Here is a 25,815-nt window from a genome sequence, read left to right as displayed (position 1 = left end):
AACTAACCAAAAATGTTAGGGTTTCACCACTACAGTGTAAATATTCTTCTCACAATGCAATAAGTTACAATTAGTGCTGCACAACTCTCTGAAATTAAGTTTAACAACAATGGAGTATCATTCTTTCAGATTTTTAGTTATTGGTGTAGACTTATAAACATATAGCAACACATTTAATTCAATATTTCCTTCTAGCTGTCTACCACTACTCCACTTTCTTTCCTAATCTCAACTTTCTTTCCCTCATAATTTTGTTTTCTATTACCAATTCGATGTGGAATTGTGATGTAGCTTAACTGGCATTTTCTAGTTTTGACTCTGCACTATTTATTAATAATTCTTCAGATATGATTGATTAAGGAGTTGTTCAGTTACTCATACCATGTTCAAATGAGTCTCATATGGTCCATACAGGACTGCCACTTTCAGGTAGTTAGATGACTGTTATTTCCAGTGCAACATCTGATAGAAGGTCTATGGGCAATTACAAGCATCATGATTGATATGTGCCACATACTTATTGCTAATGGAAAACCTGGTCTTCTATTTTTAAATTTATTATAGTTTATGATTTCAAGTTCTAGGTGGTAGCAGATGCTAAGAAAAGACAGCAGTTTTGATGTTAACTTAAGTACCTCCTGGCAAATGTAAATGTCTATTTAACATATAGAGAATGACAGAAATGCTTTAGAATGGTCCATCTGGTGCAGCCATTTTAATAAAAACTTAGTGCCTACATTAAGGAAGGGATATAAATTCACAAAAATCCACCTAACATATCAGTATGGATGATAGCTATAGAGCAATAAACAAGAAACAGCATTCGTATAACTCATTATACAGTAATTCCTACAAATGCAAAGCACAGCATCAGTTTCATGTTGCAAAAATGAAACTATTTTTCAGAACTTTTTATAAACTAACCTAATTTCTTCGGAAATGTGGTTTTAAGCTGAACTGTTAAATATGTGGCTCCACCAATGTGAGTATCTTAAAAAGCTATTAATGGAGCATTGTAATAGTCATTACTTTAAGACATTTGATATTATACTGCTGTCATTTATATGTTTGGTCACAATTTGTTGGCAGCTGAAAATGTGTTGCTGGAAAAGCGCAGCAGGTCAGGCAGCATCCAAAGAGCAGGAGAATCGACGTTTCGGGCATGAGCCCTTCTTCAGGAATGAGGAAAGTGTGTCCAGCAGGCTAAGATAAAAGGTAGGGAGGAGGGACTTGGGGAAGGGGCATTGGAAATGTGATAGGTGGGAGGAGGTCAAGGTGAGGGTAATAGGCCGGAGTGGGGGTGGGGGCGAAGAGGTCAGGAAGAAGATTGCAGGTTAGGAAGGCGGTGCTGAGTTCGAGGGATTTGACTGAGACAAGGTGGGGGGAGGGGAAATGAGGAAAGTGGAGAAATCTAGGTTTATCCCTTGTGGTTGGAGGGTTCCTAGGCGGAAGATGAGGCGCTCTTCCTCCAGCCGTCGTGTTGCTATGGTCTGGCGATGGAGGAGTCCAAGGACCTGCATGTCCTTGGCGGAGTGGGAGGGGGAAGTTGAAGTGTTGAGCCACGGGGTGGTTGGGTTGGTTGGTCCAGGTGTCCCAGAGGTGTTCCCTAAAACGTTCCGCAAGTAGGCGGCCTGTCTCCCCAAGCATCTGCAGTCCTCACTTTCTCCACAATTTGTTGGCAGTCATGAATAGATATGGTTAACTCCTTATCATAAAACAGACCACTGATTTTATCACTCCATGAAGATACAGATAGCACTGGAAATAAACAAGTATTATAGTCTGAAAGAAATTAAATCAGAGTCTCTACAAAGAATGTAGCCAATTTTCTTAACAGTATATTTCTCTAATATCAAGTGCAGTCTTTCAATTTCTTGTATGCAAATAGTGCTGGAGAAAAATGTAGTCAAGATGATGAAAAATCTGGAAGAAGAGGGATAATCTGCCAAGAATGAATGACCTACTTGACATAGTCAGGAACATTGATATTACAAGGCATATGTCTGGTCAAAAGCAGAATACTGTGGTTTTGTCTGGTAGGCTAGGGACAGAACATATGATTCCCCAGAGACAATACAGTCTAAATCAATTAACACTGAATTGGATGTGTCAGACTGCTGCATGCCAAAAATTGAACTTGGAGAATTGTGGTCAGTCTGTCATATTTCCCCAAAATTATGACCAAAAAGCTCCTTGTCTGGATGAAAGTCCAAATTTGTCCATATTTATACTAACTGCACTTCAAAATTCTGCGTCAATACAAACGTCTGCATGTATCAGCACCTCATGAAATTTTGCTCCATTACAACATAATGCTTGGAATTCACCCCATTGTTTACAAACAGACACACACTTAATCAGTATTCACTGAACTGGGACAGTTGGAGTATTCACAAGGCTTGAGAAAATTTAAAAGTGCTTGTCTGATATAGGCTTAATACAATTTCCCCAGTACTGTTTGTAACATTTGGGTTAATATCATTAGAAATCTAATCTATGACAATACTTCCAGTTATTACACCAATATGCAGTACCACAATCTTTTATAGCTAACTTGTTATAAGGAATTTCACTTTTAAAACTTAACGACCATTATTTTCTGTCAAAAAATGATTTTATTGGCATCTACCATTAGTGATGTGGAAATATGACAGGAACTTCAGGAAGGGGACAGAGATATGATTAAATTATGTCTGAAATGCTACATTAAAATAGCACTGTCATAGCATTGAAATATACTGAATGATATGTATTTGCTGTAGTACAAAATAAACTCACCACGGAAGATGAAGTGTTTTCTGGTTTAACTACCCTTAAACAATGTGATAAGTATGAATTATCACCTTGGCCTAACTTAGTATAATCTAATTTCACTTCCTCAGATTTTAATGATTTTGGTGATTTAAAGTGTAGCTTTTTTTTTTAACTTTTTTGATTGTTTCTCTTTTTCTTTAAAGGTAATTTTTCTTATCCCCAATTTCAGTACTTCATTTATTCAGCCAATTTAATTTACACTTCCTTGGTCATTTTTGACAGTTACTTTCACAATCCTTTAATCTGATTCACTAGATATACAATTGGTTTAAGAACTGGAACGAGTGAGTCACAGTATAAGGGTACAGGATAGGGTAGATAGGACTGAGAGTAGGTGAAATTTGTTCACCAAGACAGTGGTGCGCCTGTGAAATTTCTTCACCTGGAGAGCAGTACACGCCAAAACATTGAATGTTTTCAAGAAGGAGTTAGATATGGTCTTAGAGCTAAAAGAATCAAGAGACAATAGACAATAGGTCAGGAGTAAGCCATTCTGCCCTTTGAGCCTGATCATCCTTAATCAGTATCCTGTTCCTGCCTTATCGCCATAACCCTTGATTCCACTATCCTCGAGAGCTCTATCCAACTCTTTCTTAAATGAATCCAGAGACTGGGCCTCCACTGTGCTCTGGGGCAGAGCATTCCACACAGCCACCACTCTCTGGGTGAAGACGTTTCTCCTCATTTCTGTCCTAAGTGGTCTACCCTGTATTTTTAAGCTGTGTCCTCTGGTTCGACATTCACCCATCAGCGGAAACATGTTTCCTGCCTCCAGAGTGTCCAATCCTTTAATAATCTTATATGTCTCAATCAGACCCCCTCTCAGTCTTCTAACTCAAGGGTATACAAGCCCAGTCGCTCCAGTCTTTCAGCATAAGGTAGTCCCGCCATTCCAGGAATTGACCTTGTGAACCTACGCTGCACTCCCTCAATAGCCAGAATGTCTTTCCTCAAATTTGGAGACCAGAACTGTACGCAATACTCCAGGTGTGGTCTCACCAGGGCCCTGTACAGCTGCAGAAGAACCTCTTTGCTTCTATACTCAATCCCTCTTGTTATGAAGGCCAGCATGCTATTAGCCTTCTTCACTACCTGTTGTACCTCATGCTTACCTTCATTGACTGGTGTACAAGAACACCCAAATCTCTTTGTACTGCCCCTTTACCTAAATTGATTCCATTTAGGTAGTAATCTGCCTTCCTGTTCTTGCCACCAAAGTGAATAACCATACATTTATCCACATTAAACTGCATCTGCCATGCATCTGACCACTCACCTAACCTGTCCAGGTCACCCTGTAATCTCTGAACATCCTCCTCACATTTCACCCTGCCACCCAGCTGAGGATCATCAGCAAATTTGCTGATGTTATTACTAATGCCATCTTCTATATCGTTAACATATATTGTAAAAAGCTGCGTGCGGTCCCAGCACTGATCCCTGCAGTACCCCACTGGTCACTGCCTGCCATTCCGAAATGGAGCCGTTTATCACTACTCTATGTTTCCTGTCAGCCAACCAACTTTCAATCCAAGTTAGTACCTTGCCCCCAATACCATGCGCCCTAATTTTGTTCACTAACCTCCTATGTGGGACTTTATCAAAAGCTTTCTGAAAGTCCAGGTACACTACATCTACTGGATCTCCGTCATCCATCTTCGGAGTTACATCCTCAAAAAATTCCAGAAGATTAGTCAAGCATGATTTCCCCTTCATAAACCCATGGTGACTCTGACCTATCCTATTACTACTATCCAGATGTGTCGTAATTTCATCCTTTATAATAGACTCCAACATCTTTCCCACCACTGAGGTCAGACTAACTGGTCTATAATTTCCTGCTTTCTCTCTTCCACCTTTCTTAAAAAGTGGTACAACATTAGCCACCCTCCAATCCGCAGGAACTGATCCCGAATCTATCGAATTCTGGAAAATAATCACCAAGGCATCCACGATTTCTCGAGCCACTTCCTTCAGTAACCTGGATGTAGATCATCAGGCCCTGAGGACTTATCAACCTTCAGACCTAACAGTCTCTCCAACACCAATTCCTGGCACATATAAATTCCCTTAAGTTCAGGTCCTTCAACCAGTGTTACCTCAGGGAGATTGCTTGTGTCTTCCCAAGTGAACACAGATCTGAAGTACCAATTCAATTCTTCTGCCATTTCTTTATTCCCTGTAATATATTCCCCTGGTTCTATCTTCAAGGGCCCAATTTTAGTCTTAACCATTTTTTTGCCTTTCACATACCTTAAAAAGTTTTTACTATCCTCCTTTATATTTTTAGCCAGTTTACATTCATACCTAATTTTTTTTCTGTGTATTTCCTTCTTAGTAATCCACTGTTGTTCTTTAAAAGCTTCCCAGTCCTCCGTTTTCCGACTTATCTTTGCTATGTTATACTTTTTCTCTTTTAACTTTATATGTTTCTTAACTTCCCTCGTCAGCCACGGCCACCCATGCCTCCTCCTAGGATCTTTCTTCCTTTTTGGAATGACTGATCCTGCATCTTCTGCATTATACACAGAAATACAAAAGAATATGAGGAGAAACGGGAACAAAATATTGAGCTGGATGATCAACGATGATCATACTGAATGGCAGAACTGGCTCAAACAGTCGAAAGGCTTATTCCTGTTGCTATTTTCTATGTTTCTAGGTTTGTCTTATCCCTTCAGGTTCCAGGTGCCAAATTTCCTTCACTGTGACACAGCAGCTTACATTTTCATTAACTTTCCCAGAAAAAAAATTAAACTTTGGCAAATGGCTGATACATGTCTTGCTACAGCAAATGCAGGCCCACTTATGTTGATGGAAAATTTCTGCCCTGTTAGACTTATAGCCTTGATCTATACAGCATTGTTCTGCAAAGCAGACTCAATTTACAATATTAAAACCATGTTTCTATGCAAAAGTTCTACTGTGAAAGCTATTATGTAACAAATTCCTTCAAAAATCTGCAAAAATACTTCTGTAGCTACATGTGAGCTGATGAAGTGTGAAATGAAGTCATTTTATTTATTATTCCTAAAAGATTTCATGGTGGGAGCATGGATTCTTGTTAAGTGTATATTTCCCACATTAACATATACTTAAACTAGAATAGTTCTTAAATAAGAAGTACACGTTCATTTTCCATATTTGTTCAGAATGATGAACATTTGTTGTTATGTGCATGTTTGAAACATAACCAAAACCATTTAAAGGAAAGAAGACAGTTAATTCAACCTATGAGAATATAATTGGAGACGTGTTCATTTTGACAATGTTAATTGGCATGCACATTTCAAAGTAAGCTCATTAGCCAACTAAGTATGGAGGTTAACAAATGGAAGCAGCATAAAAGGGCTCTTGTAGTCGTGTCCTTTCCTCTAAGCAAGGAGGCCTGGATTCAATTCCCACCTGCTCCAAAGGTAGATAACAGCATCTCTGAACAGGTTGATTAGAAAATCTAAAATCAGCATAAATAATCGGTCCTGAGGGAATCCCACACACATGACAGATAAATTTCTCTAAATTTGAAAATTCAAATTACATATAAATGTCATTCATGCACATTTGGCAATACACATCTAATGATGGAAACTTCTCAATTTTTTGTACAACTTGTAATAAAGCCATGAAATGCATTCAAAGCTATGGAACATGTAATAATAGACCTCAGTGATTGTACATTGTGAAAAAAACACTTAAAATTCCCAATTAGTACTAAAACAGTGACTTCCATGATGTATTATTGCAGCAAATCTGGACTTGGGGTGGAGCCATTATTATAATCTGACATGGTAGCGTGGACTCTAGACCAGCCATCCAGATGCTGAGAGTAGTACGGCAGCAACATGTTCGATATCTACCTCCACTCTGCCAAGTTTCCACTACTTAACGCATCCAGGCACCTTCAGCCAACCCTGTTACTTTGCTGGTGGCCAATGCCATTGAAGTAGTAATTTCAAAAGGTGTCTTGAAATCCGATCTCTCCTTGTTAGTAGCTTTCATTAGATGACTTTATGTTGGAGGCCACAAAGCAAATGCTCCCACAAGGTATTTGGAGGAACCTTTCAAATTTGCAATGTTTCATTCAACTCTTTAAGGCAGCCACAGGTTCTGTGATGGAATCTCCTTCTTGCTGCACCTATTTGTAAAAACTGAACTATTCCATGATCAGTGACATGGATGTAAAATAATTTCATAACAGTTCGCACAGTTCTTGGAATGTCTTCTCAGGCTACACCAGACCTTTTAGAATTACAAAAGTCTTGCTCCCAATGGTACTTAAGAAAACTGGTATCATGATGCCCTCAGCCACTTTATTTGCCTTTAAGAATGAATTAAAGTGTTTTGTGTGGAAAGTCCAATTTTCTGACTCTTCATCAAACAGTTACATCACTCCAAAATAGTCTGCCATTTTGTTTTCTCACCACTTGAGTACAGTATCCTGTCGTTGTTTGCAGCCCAAATTCCCTCTATGAATGCTCTCTGTGTTGGCCACTCCCTCACCAACTGTGTTAACGTAACGCTCTTCCCTTGTGTCACCCTTAGCCCAAGTGCCCTAGTTATCACTCTCCGTAACAACTGCAGTTGGTTCTAGATGCGGCCTCTCTTCTTCAGCTGTCAGCCTAAATCCCCTCACAACCGCCACTCTCGGCCCGCTCCCTGGTGAGTACCTTCTTTACTGGCATCAACCATTGTATGAGTCCCCTTGTGACCACTTCCCTCAATGTTACCTCCTTAATCCCATGGCAAAATCTCTGAAACCTGGGTGACATCACCTCCAAACAAAGAAAAATGGCACTTGCACACAGTTTGTGGTTCAGATTCACGCTGGTTGCCAGTTGTTAGATTCATAATTTGCTGGGAACCAGGAATTAATCAGAGGGAAGGCACTGGTAAAACTCTGAACAGGAGCACTTTATTTTTTGATGCTCACTCTTCCACAGACTGAGCCCCCAGCTCCATGCTTTGCAAGTAACCTGACCAGCTCTTTTAAAAGGGAAGCACCCCAACTACATAACATGCTCTACCTCTGCCTTAACAACATTTAAAGATTCTGCATTTTGAGAAAGGGAATTTCAAATACTCAGAATCACAGAAGGAGACTATTTGGCGTATCGTACTTGCACTAATTATATTGTCTAGGATCAATCTCCAGATTTCTTCATTACCCTGTGAACCATCAAATAACTATCCAATGCTCTTTTGGATAACTCAGTTGAATCTCCCTCCATTGCATTTGCAGGCAATGTATTCGATATCCTAACTATTCACTGAATGAAAATGTTTTTCTTCTCATATTATTCTTGCTTCACTTGTACATCACTTTCAATCTGTACTCTGTTGTTCTTGTTTCTTTTACAGTGAAAACAGCCTCACACTATCCACCTGCTTGTGATTTTGAAAACCTCAATCAGATCTCTTTTCAGGTTTCTTCTCACCAGAGAGAACAACCCTAACCTTTTCAATCTATCCTCATTAGATGAAGTTTCTCATATCTGGAATCATTCTAGCAAAGGGCTTCTGCAAGTACAACATCACTTCCTTGCCCTTATATTCTATCAGCTATTGATAAAGCTGAGAACACTGTATACTTTATTTACTGCTCTCTTCATCTATCCTACCACTTCCCATAATCTGTGCACATTTCCACCCACGTCCCTCTGCTCCTGTACTCCTTTAGAATTGTATTCACTATTCTTTCAGTATACCTCCAACCAAAGTACATTACCTTATCTGCCATCTATCCACCCACTTGATTAACTTGTCAATGTCCTTTTGGAGTTTCTCACAACACTCTGAGAAAAAAAAGTTTTCTCTTTTTTGTTTTATTTTTAAACGATTACATCAGGTATCAACATCTTAGGGCAGGTTCCATAGGCAGTGACAGCACCCAGATCCTCTACACAGACTTTGGCATTCAACACATACCAACCTCACAGATCTTCATGGCACACCTCCCATCCATTTATGCTGCACTTCTGCTCTTTGGAAAGTCGGGATGGGCCAAATGGCATCTTTTTGTACTGTAGGGATTCTATGATTCTTAATAAAAACATATTAATAAGAACTTATTGACCAATGTGCCAAAGGACCTTTTCCTGTACTGTAGACCGATATGACTTACCCCTGCGAAGAAACTGCTTCCATTTTGACATCAGTAAATTGGTAGGATGTGGTCTGTGTACTCTCTTATCTATGCAAGCATTGAGAAAAGGCCAGCGAATTACCCTCAGCACGTGTAAACTAAAAAGCTGGGAGATAGAGGTGACCATGCTGGTGCCCTGCGTACCTGCCTTGCATTCATTCATTCATTCATTAGAAAAGTCAAAACAAAAGACTGACATTATGTAAACGACTAGCCCCCTTGTGGTGAAGTATATTAATAACTGCTCAGAAATAGGGGCCAGTCCTCGTCACACGGCAGTACTCATCGGGCAGTCACCTTCTTCAGATGGATGACAGACGAGGGGATATGGAGGAAGACAAAGGGACGCCTTCTGTAACACTTCGGCAAGAGTGCAGATACTGCCATTACAAACTATTGAGATCAACCAGATATCTGTCTGTCTTCTGGGATCAGTGAATCACACTCAACAGGTTGTACACTTCTCCTGACTATTTAGCTAAAGTATCATATCTAAACTGCTGCTACTTAATAACCTATCTTAAAAATGCCTAACATGGATAACTTCAAATCCAAATTAATATGAACTCTCCTATTCAATATATAATTGATCCCGTATTAACTATAGGTCATTCTACTACAATGTGCCTTTCATTAATGCGAATTCGCTGTAACACGATTGATGAACTGGGGACACTGTTCCTAAAGCGCAAACTTTGGCTATAATGCGATTACATCTCTAACACTTTAAGCACTGTTTCTAACCACAATTTTTCTATATTGCGGGGTTGTACAAGAATGCAACCACCGCGTTATAGAAGAACTACCTGTATCTTTTTTACCTGGTTAGGACAATTTGTGTTCTTTTCCTTGAGGTATTTGAATTCGGTTTATCAATGACTCTTTTAAGCTTTGACTGAAGGAAAAAGGTGGAATAGTTATTTTCATTGGGCACTGGATTTGTTTTGAGCCTGGATAATTACTACCTCTTGAAAGCATGTAGACTAACTTGGGTTTACTTCATAACTTACACACCTTCCCCGCCCCCACCCCCCAACAGGCTTCCAATTATCTTGGCCACTTTCACTTCCTAATTTTCAGTATCAACATTATCAGATTACAAAAGACACACATGACACCCTGATGACCCTCTTTATTCCCAAAGTAATTGTTTAACAAATTTTGATATTAATTTTTTTTATACGTTGTAATATCTGTTTGTCACCTTTTGTTGTTCTTTATATATTGCCTATTTGCAAAGATTTATGGTCTTTCTTTCATTTTTGAGAGGTTTCTCTATTAGTTTTATACTGTCTCTTATTTCTTCAGTCTGGCTGTCTTTTTGGCAATAGTATTTCTTACCCTTGTGGGCTAAACCTGTTCTGTATTACATTAAATTCTGTTTTGAACAATTACTTCACACTGACCATTGCTTTCAAAGTATGATAAATGATGGTCTCTTTTATTTTAATATCTGCCAAGGGAGGCCCTTTCATCTGATCCAATTATGGCCATTGGGTGTTGGTTAAAATCATAAGTGCTCCTGATTTTCCTGTTTTGATTTAGTTTTTCTATTCTATATTTTTTCCAATAGCAGTTTGTTTGACCAAGCCATCCTTGGAGATTTTAGTGATATTATTCTTAAAGAGGAAAGAATTATTTTTAGGGTTTACAACTGATATTAATAAAGTATTGGATAGACTGTCTGTACTTAAAAGGCAACGGAACTAGTTGAGATGCGTCCAAGGTTACTGAGGGAAGTGGGAATGGAAATTACAGAGTCAGTGGCCATAATGTTTCAGTGTTTCAGGTTATACTCTTGTTTGAAAAAGAGTGTAGATAAGCCCATTAAGTATAGGATAGTCAGTTTAATTTTGATGGAGGGAAAACTTCGAGAAATTACAATTTGACAAAAGATTTACAGACACATTGTCAAATGTGTGTTAACTAAGGAAAGATAGCATGGATTTTATCAGGAATAAAGTCATGTCTATTTAACTTGAAGTTTTTGAACAGGCAACAAAGATGATTGATGAAGACAATGCTGTTGAGATAGCGTGCATGGACATCTAAAGGTACAGCGCCACACAACATACTGGTGAGAAAGTTACATCTCATTGAATGAAGGGTGCAGTGGCATCATGTTTACAGAATTCGCTGTACGACAGGAAACAGTAGTGACTTGTGGCTACTCTTCAGGCTATAGAAAGGTTTTTAGTAGAGATCCCCAGGGATAACTATTAGGACCCTTGTTTTTCCTGATATATATTAATAACATAGACCTTGGTGTACAGGCTGCAGTTTCAAAATTTGAGCGTGATATGAAAATTGGAAACAAAGATGCTGTGAGGAGTATAGTGTAGAAGTTCAGAGGACGTAGAATATTGGTGATTTTTTCAGGTAGGAAGAACGTGGACAGTCAACATAAAGATTACAGCTCTACAGCAAGTACAGGAGCAGAGGCAGCTGAAGTATATGTGCATAAGTTCTTAAAGATAGGATAAGTTGCAAATGCAATTAATAAAGCATACACAATCCCAGCTTTATTAACTGGGGCATCGAGTCCAAAAGCAAAGGGATTATATGGAACTATTTTAGAACATGATTTCAGCATCAGCTAGAGTGTTACATCCAGTTCTGGAAGATACACATTATGACGGATGTGAAGACCTGTGAGAGTGTTCAAAACAGATTTAAGAGAGTGGTTTCAGTACTGAGGAACTCCAGTTGTGAAGTCAGATTGCAACAGTTAGGATTGTTTTCCTTGGAAGTGAAGGCTGAGAGGAGATCTTAGACAGGTATTCAAATCATGACAGTTCTGCACAGAGGAAATTGGGATAAACTGTTCCCACTTGTAAAAGGATCAAGATTAAAAGGAGAATGATTTAAAGTAACTGGCAAAAGAAGCAAAAGTGATGTCAGCCAGAACCTTTTCATGCCGTAAATAGTTAGGGTCTGGAAGGCATTGCCTGAGAGTGTGGTGGAGGCAGGTTCAAATGATGGTTTCAAGAGAGATTGAGGCTGTAATTTGAAAAGAAAAATGTTTGTTGTTATAAGGAAAAGGCAGGAGAATGGCACTAAGTGAAATGATTGTTCAGAGATCTGGTACTGGCATGATGGGCTGAACATCCTTTTGTTTTGTAATGATTCTGTGAATTGTTTATATCTACATGGCACTAGGTTTGCCTTTCTCTAAATGTATTTCATCATCGGTCCTTTTCTTGTTGCACATATTCATTGTTATCTGTTGCTATATACAATATCCTTTAGGATATCCAAATTGATATCCGCATTGTAGCAGGGACAACTCAATTTACTCACACAACCGGTTCAACTACCTCTACGTATATTCCAACCTGAGTGCAACTGGTTTAGGTAGATATAGTGGGGCCACACAAAGTCCTGATAGATCTGGTTTTGATTTGCAAAATCTGCTTACCACTTCAGCAGATGCATGGGAACACCACAACTTCATGCCACCCACCATTTTGACTTGGAGCTTTATCACTACTTCGTCACAGTCATACAAAATCCTGTAATGGACCCACATTCAGACAGTATTGATATGCTGTCAGCCTTCATTTTCCTCACATGACAGACTGTTCCCATCAAATTCAGGGCACCAGGATGGACTCGTACATTTCACACTTCATGTCCTTCAACCCCAATCCACTTCCTCAAAGTTACACCTGACTGTCCCACGTCAGTCCCAAGTCTGCAGGATACTAGTATTCTCCTGATCTCCTCCCTTGTGCCATAGACTTCAACAAAGTAACCAACTGATCACAAACACAACTGTGACATATCACTTTTAAACAAAAGTAAACCATTTACTGCAAGAGTCCCATGTGCCTCTGCTTTTAACTTGAAGATAAGCCATAACTAAAAAAATGTTTTACACTATGGAGTATTCAAGAGATGCAAATATATTCACAGAATCACAGAATTGTGGTATCGAAGGGGGCCATTTGACCCATTGTGTCAGCACCAGTTTTATCACCTGATGCCAATCTCCTGTCTTTTCCCCATATCCCTACACATCATTTCTAGCCAAGTAACCATCCAATGCTCTCCTGAATGCCTCAATTGAATACAAGTGGGAATCTGCCACAGGATTGGGGCGTGAGGCCAAATATGCCACAAACTTAATGCTGACTTAACCTCTGCATCTCAACCCATATAGGGAACCCAAATTCCAGCTCCCACCTAATTCAGTCACACTTCTTGTTGCAGGGTTCAGAAGATGTCCCACCATGACATAGTCCAGCAAAGATCTTAGGCCTCAGGTACATGGCATATGAGGAGCAGCAGCTGCCTACTGGGTTGCAATGACAGTCCAAAGAGCTCCCGGGTTCTGATTTGTCAGCAGCCCTCAGTGGACAAGAGTTCAACACCCAGGGTCCTTAACCAATGTAATGAATAAGGTGTATGACTGCTCTGATGGTCTCCATTGCTGATCGCCGTCAGACACTTCCCAGCATTGACCTCTGGTTTTTGATTAGATTATTTACAGTGTGGAAACAGGCCTTTTGGCCCAACAAGTCTACACCAACCCTCCGAAAAGCAACCCACCCAGACCCATTCCCCCTACATTTACCCCTTCACCTTACACTATGGGAAATTTAGCACGGCCAATTCACCTAACCTGCATATTTTTGGACTGTGGGAGGAAACCACAGTGAGAATGTGCAAAATCCACACAGACAATTGCCTGAGGTGGAAATTGAACCCGGCTATCTGGCACTGTGAGGCAACAGTGCTAACCACTGTGCCACCATGCCACCCCCATACTGCCTTAGTGATTGCCATATGTGGTCCTCGGAGGTCTGCACCGAATCAAAAAAAGAGAGGGAATATAGTCTTTGATCACAGCAGAAGGCTCCTCGCTGATCTCACAAGTGCCTGAAAGACACAAAGTGCAGAAGGCCTTCTTGAAAGGAAGCAATGTGAGCCTCTCATTGGCTCACAAAGACTTCAGTTATTCCTTCTTCACATTTGAGGGTAATTTAAGTTCATTGAGAAGATTTAAAATAATACTGTGGACACTGGAAAAGTGAACTATAAATAAAAAATGCTGAAAATGCAGAGCTTTAGAATTACTTGAAGCCCTGTACTTCCAAAGCTTTGTCCCATAATGCCTAAGAAATACAGAATATAATCTCTAGATATACATCTCTCCTAAATATCTAAGAGTAATATATCCAATAATTAAAACCATTAACAATGTACAGACAGAAAAGTTTGCTTTAATAGATTAAGAATAATTTTATTTAAACTTTACACCAAATATGTTTCCAAAGTAATAACTGCTGCTACCAAGATATAACCTTTTCATTGTTACTGCGGTAAACAAGTTTTATTTACCTGTGAACACAGCAATGAATTGCTCTTTAGTATTGAAATCTGAAAGGATTACTCCAGCATACAGGCAACAGTTTTAACACTGTTTTATGTTTGTATTTATGCGACTCTCTAAATAACATCTTTTAACCTTTTCTCAGAATTTCCCAGTCACAGCCAGTGGGCTGAACCACCTAATGAAAGCCTGTGTTTTGTTTATAACATTTTTTTCTCTTCATAAAGGAGACATGGATACCTGACCAGCTATAAAATATGAATACACAGTTATTTTCAAGGAATCTCTATGATTATTTATTTTAATAAAATCTAAGGGAGCAGGTGGAAATGATGCCATATACAGAATACAGATAGTAAGTCAAGAGGGGAACAGGGGGAAAATGTTCTAGATGGTGAGTTACTAGTCTAGATTTCACTATCGAAATAGCATTGAAATGCATGATAATCATGGTTATCAATAGCCAAACTTGAATGAGGAACAGATGTACAATAAATATTGTTGTCACAGTAAGTGGTTAGAAGTGCAGAGAAGTATTTTCCTCAGTTTTAATTGCAGTTAGATTTCACATGTTCATTTCTTTTACCTTTTCTGCCAATCTTTAATCTAATCTTCTTCTCTTCTCTTCAATTCTCTTTTTGAACCCAATCCAAGTAGCACTTCCATTTCAGTTCTTGAACTACTAATTTCACAATCCTTCAATCTATTAGTTGACTCAGGAGATAAGTAGTCAATTGTCTCGTTCACTCAGGTTTGTGATGCTTGGTTTACTTTATTGTGAATTTATTAAGTTGCACTTTAACTTGTTTTTAAAAAATGCATTCATGAAATATGAGTTTGTATGCTAGTCCAGCATTTATTGTCGTTTGCATTTGGGAAGGTGGTTGTGAGCTGCCTTCATGAACTGCTACAGTCTGCAATGGTGTAGTTATACCGTAATGCTGTTAGGGAACGTGTTCCAGAATTTTGACACAGTGACACAGGCAATATATTTCCAAGTCAGGATGGTGACTAGCTTGTAAGGAAACTTGGAATTCATGGTGTTCCCATTCAGCTGCTGCCCTTGTCCTTCTACAAGTTAGTCGTCATGGATTTGGAAGGTGCTCCTAAGGGGCCTGGGTAAATTTCTGCAGTGCAGCTTGTAGCTGGTACACAATGCTGCTACTGACTATTGGTAATGGAGTGACTGAATGTTTATATACATGGTTCTAAATAAGCAGCAGTGTTGACCTGTAAAGTTTGAAGTTTGTTAGAGCTGCACTCATCCAGGCAAGTGAGGAATAGTCCATTACAGTCCTGATATGTTACTTAGTGGTAGTAGTCAGGCTCTGGGGAGTCACGATGTGAGTTATTAGCTGCAGGGTTCCTAGTTTCTGACCAGCTGTTTTTTTCCACCTTATTTATATGGCTTCAAAAAGTGTGGTGCTGGTTGGAGGGTCCCAAGGCGGAAGATGAGGTGTTCTTCTTTCAGGCGTCGGGTGGCTAGAGTCTAGCGGTGGAGGAGGTCCAGGACTTGGATGTCTTTGGTGGCGTGGGAGAGGCAGTTAAAGTGTTTGGCCACAGGACAGTGGGGTTGTTTACTACGTGCAACCCAGAGATGTTCTCTGAAACATTCCACAAGGTTTTCATTCCCAGATTCATAATTGAGCAAGCAGGGGACAAAGTAGCCACCAGGGACTGCTACTGAAGACAAACCAGGTTGAACAAAACTGACTGTTCTTCTGGAGATATTGTGTGTTCAGGAAAGAGGTGATGTCCACTGCCAAACTTTAGCCACCGATGCCTGGAGGAAGAATGCCTCATCTTTCATCTTGGGACCCTCCAACCACAAGGGATCAATGTGGATTTCACCAGTTTCCTCATTTCCCATCCCCAACCATATCCCAGATCCAACTTACCAACTCAGCACCACCATCTTGAACTGTCCTACCTATCCAACGTTTTTACCACCTATCCAGCACTTTTCCACCACTATATTTTTCAACTCCTGTCTCCAGCATCTGTAGTCCTCACTTTTTCCAATTTATATGGCTTGTCCATTTCAGTTTCTGGTTAATGATAACTCCATGAAGTTGATAATGGGGAAATTTAACAATGGTGATGCCATTGAATGTCAAGTAGCTAGTAATTGCCATACAAGAAATTATAAAAGAAATCTGAAAATTGAAGTATAAGTATAACTAATGACACCATGGTATGGCTAGAGAGGAGAGATCATTTGGCTAGCCAAGGAGTGAGAAATGGAAAGATAATTTATTTTCAAATTTTAACGGTATGATTTCTATTTGGTTCTGTAAATACACATAAGCATTTGTAGCTTAATATCATTACTTGACCCATAACATTGGTGCAGTTCAATTAAAAGCAACCTTTATTCACAACAACAAAAAGCATATTGAAATCAGAAGGCAAATCAACTCTTTAGTGAATAACAGCATTAACACATTCCAAGGTTTTCATCACCAGATTCATAATTGAGCAAGCAGGGGACAAAGTAGCCACCAGGGACTGCTACTGAATACAAACCAGGTTGAACAAAACTGCTTGTTCTTCTGGTAATGTAGTGGTACAGAAATTAGTGTTTTCAGGAAAGAGGTGATGAAGTCATAGACTTCTTGTACAAACAGAACTTGTTTTCATTGAACAAATTCTAAACTAGAGTGGCCCACAACTCTTTAAAAACATTCATTTGCTAGAATCCATCATTTTTTGTTCCGTTTACTTCAAGGAACAATGTGCACCTATTCAATCTACATTATTTTTAATAGGAAGAATATTCTATTGAATAAGAAGGCATTTCAAAAGTAATTGATATTGTCTCAGAATTAAATCTCTTTTGAATGATCCTACAGCCTTTTTGAGTAGTGTTTTCAAGCCTGACGTAGAGCCTATTGCTGTCTCACTAAATCAAGAACTTCTACTTGCTCTGCCTGTTTCTGAGAAGCTAATCATCACTCTTACCTCTTCTACATATGTACCTTTGGCCCAGCAACAGATAAATAATCATTGGCATCATTATCTAGCTTTCAAAATATTTTCTCACTTGCAAACAATGCCCGTACCATTCACATCTTTACTACAAATGATTCAGTTGTCTTTCTAACATGGACTAATGTACGACTCCTGGGCTGTAGTTCCTAGTTTCTATTATTTTGTTGGCTTGGCTGTACTTTACACTCTCAGCCCTGTCCAATTCATCATAGTGGTCACACGATCTTATTAAAAAACTTACATTCTTTTTTTGTTTTGCCCTTTCTCTTTCAATAAACACACCTCTTTCTAAAAATAAACTTTATCATTGATCAAACATCCTTTGAGAATCCTATACTAACTTTCTGACTGAGATGTCCTGCCTCACTCTTCATTTAAACTGCATCCTCTCAGTTCCCTTGACATTGATTTGAATTTACCACCTCTCCTGGCTTCTCTGCATTCAAGACAACACCTGATCATTTCCACATGTGCAGCCACAATTTTGGAATTTTTCTTTTAGAAACATCCATCTGTATGAAAACGCAACTTTGACACGAATTTTCTCTTGATCCCAATCCCTTCACTTGTAGCCCTTGTTGATTAATGCAGCTCAAGAGTTCACCTTGGAGTAAAAGCTCAACCCTTGAGGCAATGGCCTAGTGGTATTTTCGCTAGGATAATAATCCAGAAATCTTAATTAAAGTTCTGGGGACCTTGGTTCAATCCTGCCATGGCAGATGGTAAAACTTGATTTCAATAAAAAAAGATTACAGTTAAGGTTCTAATGATGACCATGAGACCATTGTTGATTGTTTGGAAAAACCCAACTGTTCACTAATGTTCTGTAGGGAAGGAAATCGGTCATTCTTACCTGGTATGGCTCCAGATCCACAATGTGCTTGCCTCTTAACAACGTCTGGGTAACTTACATCCTGAAAATCAAAAGTCCAAATCCAAAGTATGGATTAAATAGTTTCGCACAATTCCCCTTGATTTTTAGCATGGATGACATGGTGCTGTCTGAAGCAATGACTGTTGTTTACTTCAAAATAGTGGCCTAGGTCTTAGTGTCATAGAGATGTACAGCATGGAAGCAGACCCTTTGGTCCAACCCGTCCATACTGACAAAATATCCCAACCCAATCTAGTCCCACCTGCCAGCACCCGACCCATATCCCCCCCAAACCCTTTCTATTCAAATACCCATCCAAATGCCTCTTAAATGTTGCAATTGTACCAGCCTCCACCACTTCCTCTGGCAGCTCATTCCATACACGTACCACCCTCTGCATGAAAAGGTTGCCCCTTAGGTCTCTTTTATATCTTTCCCCTCTCACCCTAAACCTGTGCCCTCTAGTTCTGGACTCCCTGACCCCAGGGAAAAGATTTTGTCTATTTATCTTATCCATGCCCCTCGTAATTTTGTAAACCTCTTATAAGGTCACCCCTCAACCTCCGATGCTCCAGGAAAAACAGCTCCAGCTTGTTCAGCTTCTCCCTGTAGCTCAAGTCCTCCAACCCTGGCAACATTCTTGTAAATCTTTTCTGAACCCTTTCAAGTTTCACAACATCTTTCCAATAGGAAGGAAACCAGAACTGCATGCAATATTCCAACAGTGGCCTAACCAATGTCCTGTACAATCGCAACATGACCTCCCAGCTCCTGTACTCAATACTCTGACCAATAAAGGAAAGCATACCAAATGCCTTCTTCACTATCCTATCTACCTGCAACTTCACTTTCAAGGAGCTATGAACCTGCCCTCCAAGGTCTCTTTGTTCAACAACGCTCCCTAGGACCTTACCATTAAGTGTATAAGTCCTGCTAAGATTTGCTTTCCCAAAATGCAACACCTTGCATTTATCTGAATTAAACTCCATCTGCCACTTTTCAGCCCATTGGCCCATCTGGTCCAGATCCTGTTGTAATCTGAGGTAACCCTCTTCGCTGTCAACTACACCTCCAATTTTGGTGTCATCTGCAAACTTACTAACTGTACCTCCTTTGCTCACATCCAAATCATTGATGTAAATGACAAAAAAGTAGAGGGCCCAGCACCGATCCTTGTGGCACTCCGCTGGTCACAAGCCTCCAGTCTGAAAAACAACCCTCCACCACCACCCTCTGTCTTCTACCTTTGAGACAGTTTTGTATTCAAATGGCTAGTTCTCCCTGTATTCCATGAGCTCTAACCTTGCTAATCAGTCTCCCATGGGGAACCTTGTTGAATACCTTACTGAAGTCCATATAGATCACATCTACTGCTCTGCCCTCATCAATCTTCTTCAAAAAACTCAATCAAGTTTGTGAGATATGATTTCCCACACACAAAGCCATGTTGACTATCTCGAATCACTCCTTGCCTTTCCAAATACATGCACATCCTGTCCCTCAGGATTCCCGCCAACAACTTGCCCACCACCGAAGTCAGGCTCACCGGTCTATAGTTCCCTGGCTTGTCTTTACCATCCTTCTTAAACAGTGGCACCACGTTTGCCAATCTCCAGTCTTCCAGCACTTCACCTGTGCCTATCGATGATACAAATATCTCAGCAAGAGGCCCAGCAATCACTTCTCTAGCTTCCCACAGAGTTCTCGGGTACACCTGATCAGGTCCTTGTTAAAATATTTTCTTTAAAGCTTCCTTGGTTTTTCCATCCTATTCCCAATTTGGAGGAAGAGAGAGAGAGGAGAGAGAGGGGGGAGAGAGAGAGTGAGAGAGAGAGATAGAGATGGATGCTTTCAGTTCCCTGTGCTTTAATTTCTCCTGCACTTACAGCTTTGTAATAAGGTGCAGCTCCACAATTCAGAGGGCTATAATCAGGTAGAATTTCCTTAATTCAAAGATTCTCAGTGCCGGTAAGCTTCAAATTATCTTTCTCACTAGTGCAAAGAACAACATGTCTGGCAAAGTTAAATATATGCGGCACTTGATTTTTCCAAGTTGCAAAACTTTCCTGATGTTTCAGTTTGTAGTAGTTCAACTTCTATTTCAGCTTACAGACCCAAAAAGAAAATAAAAGGCTTCTTACACTCCCTATTCCCTTTCCCTTCATATGCTTGACTAGCTTCTACTGAAGTATAAATATATTGTTCACTTCAACCAATCTCTGAAGAAATGAGTTTCACATTCTCACCATTCATTGGATAAAAAAATCTTCTCCTGAATCCTCTATTGGACTTCTTTTTGACTGTCTTACGTTGATGGCTTCGAATTATGTTTTATTTTCTGACAAGAGGAAACATTCTCTCTGTATTCACTCTTATCAAAACTTATAATAATCTTAAGGACCTCTGTTAGGTCACTCTCAGCCATAACTTTTTCAACTGCAGAGAGATCCAGACTTTCCATCCTTTCCCAATTTTTTTGTATTCTTTCATGGGACATGGCCATTGCTGACTAGGCTGGTACTTAACACCCATCCCTAATTCCACAGATACAATTAAGAGTCAACCACATTGCTATGGGTTTTGAGTCACATGTAAGCCAAAACAAGTAAGGATGACATCAGTGAAACAGATGGGCTTTTAACAACAATCAATAATGATTACATGGTCATCATTATGCTAGCTTTTTATTATCCTAGATTTGTATAGAATCAAATTTCACCACCTGCCATGGTGGGATTCAAACCCATGTCACTACAATATGTGCCTGGTCTTTTGAATCACATTACCACAAATGCTGCCACCTTCCCTGTGTATTTCCACATATTTTGATGTCATCCTTGTAAATTGTCTCTGCAAACACTTGAATGCCTTTTTATCCTTTTAATATTATGGTGACCAGACTGCACATATTACTAAGGTTTAATATATATACATAGCATAACTTGCCAATTGTTCAATTCTACCCTTCTGGAAATAAGCTTGGTTTGCTTTCCTATCACCTTCCTGACCTGTGGCACAACTTTAAGAGTATTTGTACTCTTAACATTCATTTATTCTTCTATCATATGTCCATATTTCCAGAGGAATCTCAATTATCTGGCATTCGATTATCTGAATATTAGATTATCCGGCAGGATCGCAATGTCCCGATGCTCGGCTAAACTATAATATCCGGCATTCAATTATCTGGAATTCAATTAACCGAACGAAATACTCCCTGCCTGTGTCCTTCGGATAATTGAGGTTCCTCTGTACATGCACCTTCCAAGTAATAAATTAACTCCTGATTCTTGTTACCACAATGTCATATACACATTTATCCGTTGAACTTCTTTTGTCAATTATTTGTCTATTCTGCAAGTTTATTATTGACGTGCTGCAAATTATTCCAGTTCTTGTCAGCATTTAATATCTCTTCAACCTGCAGGTAACAAATTTGGTGTAATTTACAAACTTAGAAATTTTATTTTTGATTCTAATGTTAAAATCATAAATATAAATTGTGAACAGATCCATACATAGATCCTGTGGATGACCATTTCCCACTTTCTTCCACTTTGAATAAGTTACTCCCACTGGTTGCTTTCTGTCTTGAGCTTAGGTTTCCTGCCTTTCAAAAAGTTCCTGACTTCAAAACCTATGCATGAACCAAATATTGCTGATTCATTTCAGAATCTATTTGGAAGGATTCACAATTGCATATGTTACAATCTCACACTTGACAGACAGAGTAAAGCATTTTGTTGCAACTTGTTATAATGATTTGAATTATTTGTTTCACCTACCCGTAAAATGTTAACCTCAGGTAGCCAATCCTTTCTCCCAACTTAGCCACTTGTCCTTTTTCTGCTGGAGCATTCTTTAGTAGCATAACTCCTATTTTACGGAGAGTTTTCAGCCATTGATAGGCAACTTCATCGTTATCCAGCACCTCCTCAAAGCTGGCAGTAGGGATTTGAAGTTCGGAACCCCAATTCTGTTGATCTGTTTCAAAACAAATTAGAACTCATGTTCCGGGTTGTAAAAAAGTATAATTTTAAGTGCAACTTTTCTTTTTAAGGAGATCTCTTGATTCATCTTTCAAAATCTGTCTTTTTTTCGCCCGAAGAGTCAAATAAAATATCTGTATAAAATCTTATCTGAAACTGTGCATCTCTGTCAAATCAGAGTGCCCTCAGACCAGTACTGAAATGTCATCTTCAATTATATGCTCAAATCCTGGAGTAGGAAGTGCACTTGCAAACCTCTGACTCAGTTGCTTAACTTGCCAAATCCTGATGAAAGGTCATTGGCCTGAAAGTTTGATTTTGTTTCACTCTCCAAAGATGTTGCCAGACCTGAGTATTTTCAAGATTTTCCGTTTTTCTTTCAAATAAGCTATTAAACTCTTTCATGATGTAAATAAAGAATTCAACACAATGCTTCATGTGTGTTCCATTCTTAATTCAAACATTTGCAGAGGGAATACTGGAGTTATAAACAAAGTGGAGATCACTTACTGAAAGTTCTTGATCTTAAGAGTTCTATCTAGGAAGGATAGGAAAAATTAGTTCAGGGTACTCGCATTGTCCTGACACGGAAACAGTGTGAAGTGAACCCTATAAGAGACCTTACTTCAAAATCTCATATTTTTGTAAACTTTGTTTTAATATACTCGTTATTTCAAATATTTTGTAAATATTGATATTTCTTACTTTCTTTTATATGTCATAGGTTTCTAGTCATAATGTGAATGCATGGTAGCTCGTTTGTTGTCTGTGACGTGCTTTGAATAAGGTCTTTAAATAAGGTATGAAATAAATGCAAGCAAATAACGTAAAAACAAACTAAATAAATGCAGCTTGACTGACTGATGTTTATTAAAGCAGGATGAATCATAATTCTTATGCGACTTTTGCAGGCACAGATTGTTGTAACTTCCCGAGTGAATCAGAGAGCCAGTGTGAACACTTAGGTCCCAATTTTCATTACAGGTCCAATGCGTAGAGGTGGGAGAATTTCCAGTTCCATGAATCTAGCTTTTAAAACTGGCTGTTCACACTTCCCACTTTTGACTGGGGGGTGGCTGAAAAGCCGACTTCAGAGTTCAAGCACTATGTATAAAGATTAAAATAAAAGAATAGAGTATAACATATTCCTCCAGCCCTCATGTCTCCCTCACTCCCCCTCACTCTTGCACAAGTTTCATACCCCCTCCATGCTACCTAATGCATTTGACACATAGCCCCTCATAGTATGTAATCTTTGTATCTATTTCCACCTACCAAGATTTCTCCTACCTTTACTATGCCAGTTCAGCGAGTATCTATAAAAGCTGTAGAGACTGGAAGTAAAAATAAAGTTGATAGAATCTTTACAGAGCAGAAAGAGAACATTTGGCCCAGTGACCCTTCAAAGAGCATCTCAACCAGACTGATCCCATCCCCATAACCACATCAGGAGATTTTACCATGGCTAGTCATGATGTGAATGCATCATACCAACTTAGGTCTTGACAGGGTACTTTTTAGCTTGGCCAATCCATCTAACCTGCACATCTTTGGACTGTGGAAGGACACTGCATCACCAGCAGAGATATAGACACTGGGAGAATGTGCAAGCTCAACACAGACAGTTACACAGGGCTGGAATTAAACCCGGGTTCCTGATGCTGTGAAGCAGCAGTGCTAACCACATTGGAGGAGATGGCCTAGAGTATTATCACTTAACTATTAATCCAGAAACCCAGAATAATGTTCTGGGGTCCTGGGTTCGAATCCCACCATGGCAGATGGTGAAATTTGGATTCAATTTTTTAAAAATTAAGAGTCGACTGATGACCGTGAAACTATTGTTAATTGTTGGAAAAACTAATCCGGTAACATCCTCCTGCAGCTTATGAATCAGTACTCCTCCATGTTGAACAATACTTGAATGAAGCACTGAAGATGGCAAGGGTGCAAAATGTACTCTATGCGGGGTATTTCAATGTCCACCACCGAGTGGCTCGGCAGCAGCATTACTGATTGAGCTGCTTGGGTTCTAAAGGATATATAGCTGCCAGACTGGTGGTAAAGGAACTAACAAGAGGAAAAAACATATTTGACCTCATCTTTGCTAATCTGTCAGCTGCAGAAGCATCTGTTCATGACAGTATCGGTAATAATGACCACCGCACTATCTTTGTGGAGACAAAGTCCTACCTTCACATTGAGAATAACCTCCGTCATGTTGTCTGGCAATACCATCGTGCTAAATGGGACAGACTTTGAACCGATCTAGCAGCTCAAGACTGGGCATGCATGAGGCGCTGTCAGCCATCAACAGCAGCAGAACTGTACTCCAGCACAATCTGTAATCCCATGGCCTGGTATATCCCCCACTCAATCATTACCATCAAGCCAGGGGATCAACCCTCATTCAATGGAGATTGCAGGAGAGCATGCCAGGAGCAGCATCAGGCATACCTAAAAATGAGGTGTCAACATGGTGAAGCTACCAAACAGGACTACTTGCGTGCCAAATGGCCTAAACAACAAGTGATAGACAGAGATAGACGATCCCACAACCAACGGATCTAATCTAAGCTCTGTAGTCCTTCCACATCCAGTCATGAACGGAGGTGAACAATTTAACAACTCACAAGTATCCCCATCTTCAATGATGGAGGAGCCTAGCACATCAGTGCAAAAGATAAGGCTGATTCATTTGCGACAATCTTCAGTCAGACGTGCCAAGTGGATGATTCATCTCGGGTTCCTCCAGTGGTCCCCAGCATCACAGATACCAGTCCATGTGATATCACAAAATGGCTGGAGGTACTGGATACTGCAAAGGCAATGGGCCCTGATAGCATTCCGGCAATAGTACTGAAGATGCATGTTCCAGAATTTGCTATTTCCCTTGCCAAGCTCTTCCAGTGCAGTTACAACACTGCATCTACCCAACAATGTGGTAAATTGCCCAGATATGTCCTGTACACAAAAAGCAGGACAAGTCCAACCTGGCCAATTACCACACAATCAGTCTACTCTCCACCATCAGTAAAGTGATAGAAGGGGTGATCAACAGTGCTATCAAGCAGCACCTGCTCAGCAATGCCCAGTTTGGGTTTCGCCAGGGTCACTCAGTTCCTAATCTCATTACAGCCTTGGTTCAAACGTGGACAAAAGACCTGAATTCCAGAGGGGAGGGGAGAGTGACAGCCCTTGACATTAAGGCTGCATTTGACTGAGTATGCCATTAAGGAGCCCTGGCATGGGTATCAGGGGGCAAATACTCCGCTAGTTAAAGTCATACCTAGCATAAAGGAAGGTGGCTGTGGTTGTGGAGGGTCAGTCATTTCAACTCCAGGACATCTCTGCAGGGGTGTCTCAGGATAGTGTCCTAGGCCAACAAGCTTCACCTGCTTCATCAATGATCTTCCCTCAGTCATAAGGTCAGAAATGGGGATGTTCGCCAATGATTGCAGTGTTCAGCACATTCGCGATTCCTCAGATACTGAAGCAGTTTATGCTCAAATGCAACAAGATTTGGGCAATATCCAGGCTTGGGCTGACAAGTGGCAAGTAACATTCACGTCACACAATGCCAGACAATGACCATTGTCAATAAGAGACACTCTAACCACCGCCCCTTGATATTCAATGATATTACCATCACTGAAACTTCCACGGTCAA

The 25,815-nt window shown here is 39.8% G+C and overlaps 1 protein-coding gene across 2 annotated transcripts in view; it reads right to left on the bottom strand.

The window, feature by feature from the left end:
- bbox1 (butyrobetaine (gamma), 2-oxoglutarate dioxygenase (gamma-butyrobetaine hydroxylase) 1) overlaps positions 1–25,815 on the bottom strand; it is a 211,445-nt gene that overhangs the window by 72,884 nt on the left and 112,746 nt on the right. For both annotated transcript variants that reach the window (XM_060839092.1, XM_060839093.1), the window contains exon 4: positions 21,942–22,140. In XM_060839092.1, coding sequence (XP_060695075.1) covers positions 21,942–22,140 — 199 coding nt within the window. The remainder of the gene's footprint in view (positions 1–21,941; positions 22,141–25,815) is intronic.

This window comes from Hemiscyllium ocellatum, chromosome 18 (assembly GCF_020745735.1).
Source record: "Hemiscyllium ocellatum isolate sHemOce1 chromosome 18, sHemOce1.pat.X.cur, whole genome shotgun sequence".
NCBI lineage: Eukaryota > Metazoa > Chordata > Chondrichthyes > Orectolobiformes > Hemiscylliidae > Hemiscyllium > Hemiscyllium ocellatum.
This window is presented reverse-complemented; position numbering and strand designations above follow the sequence as displayed.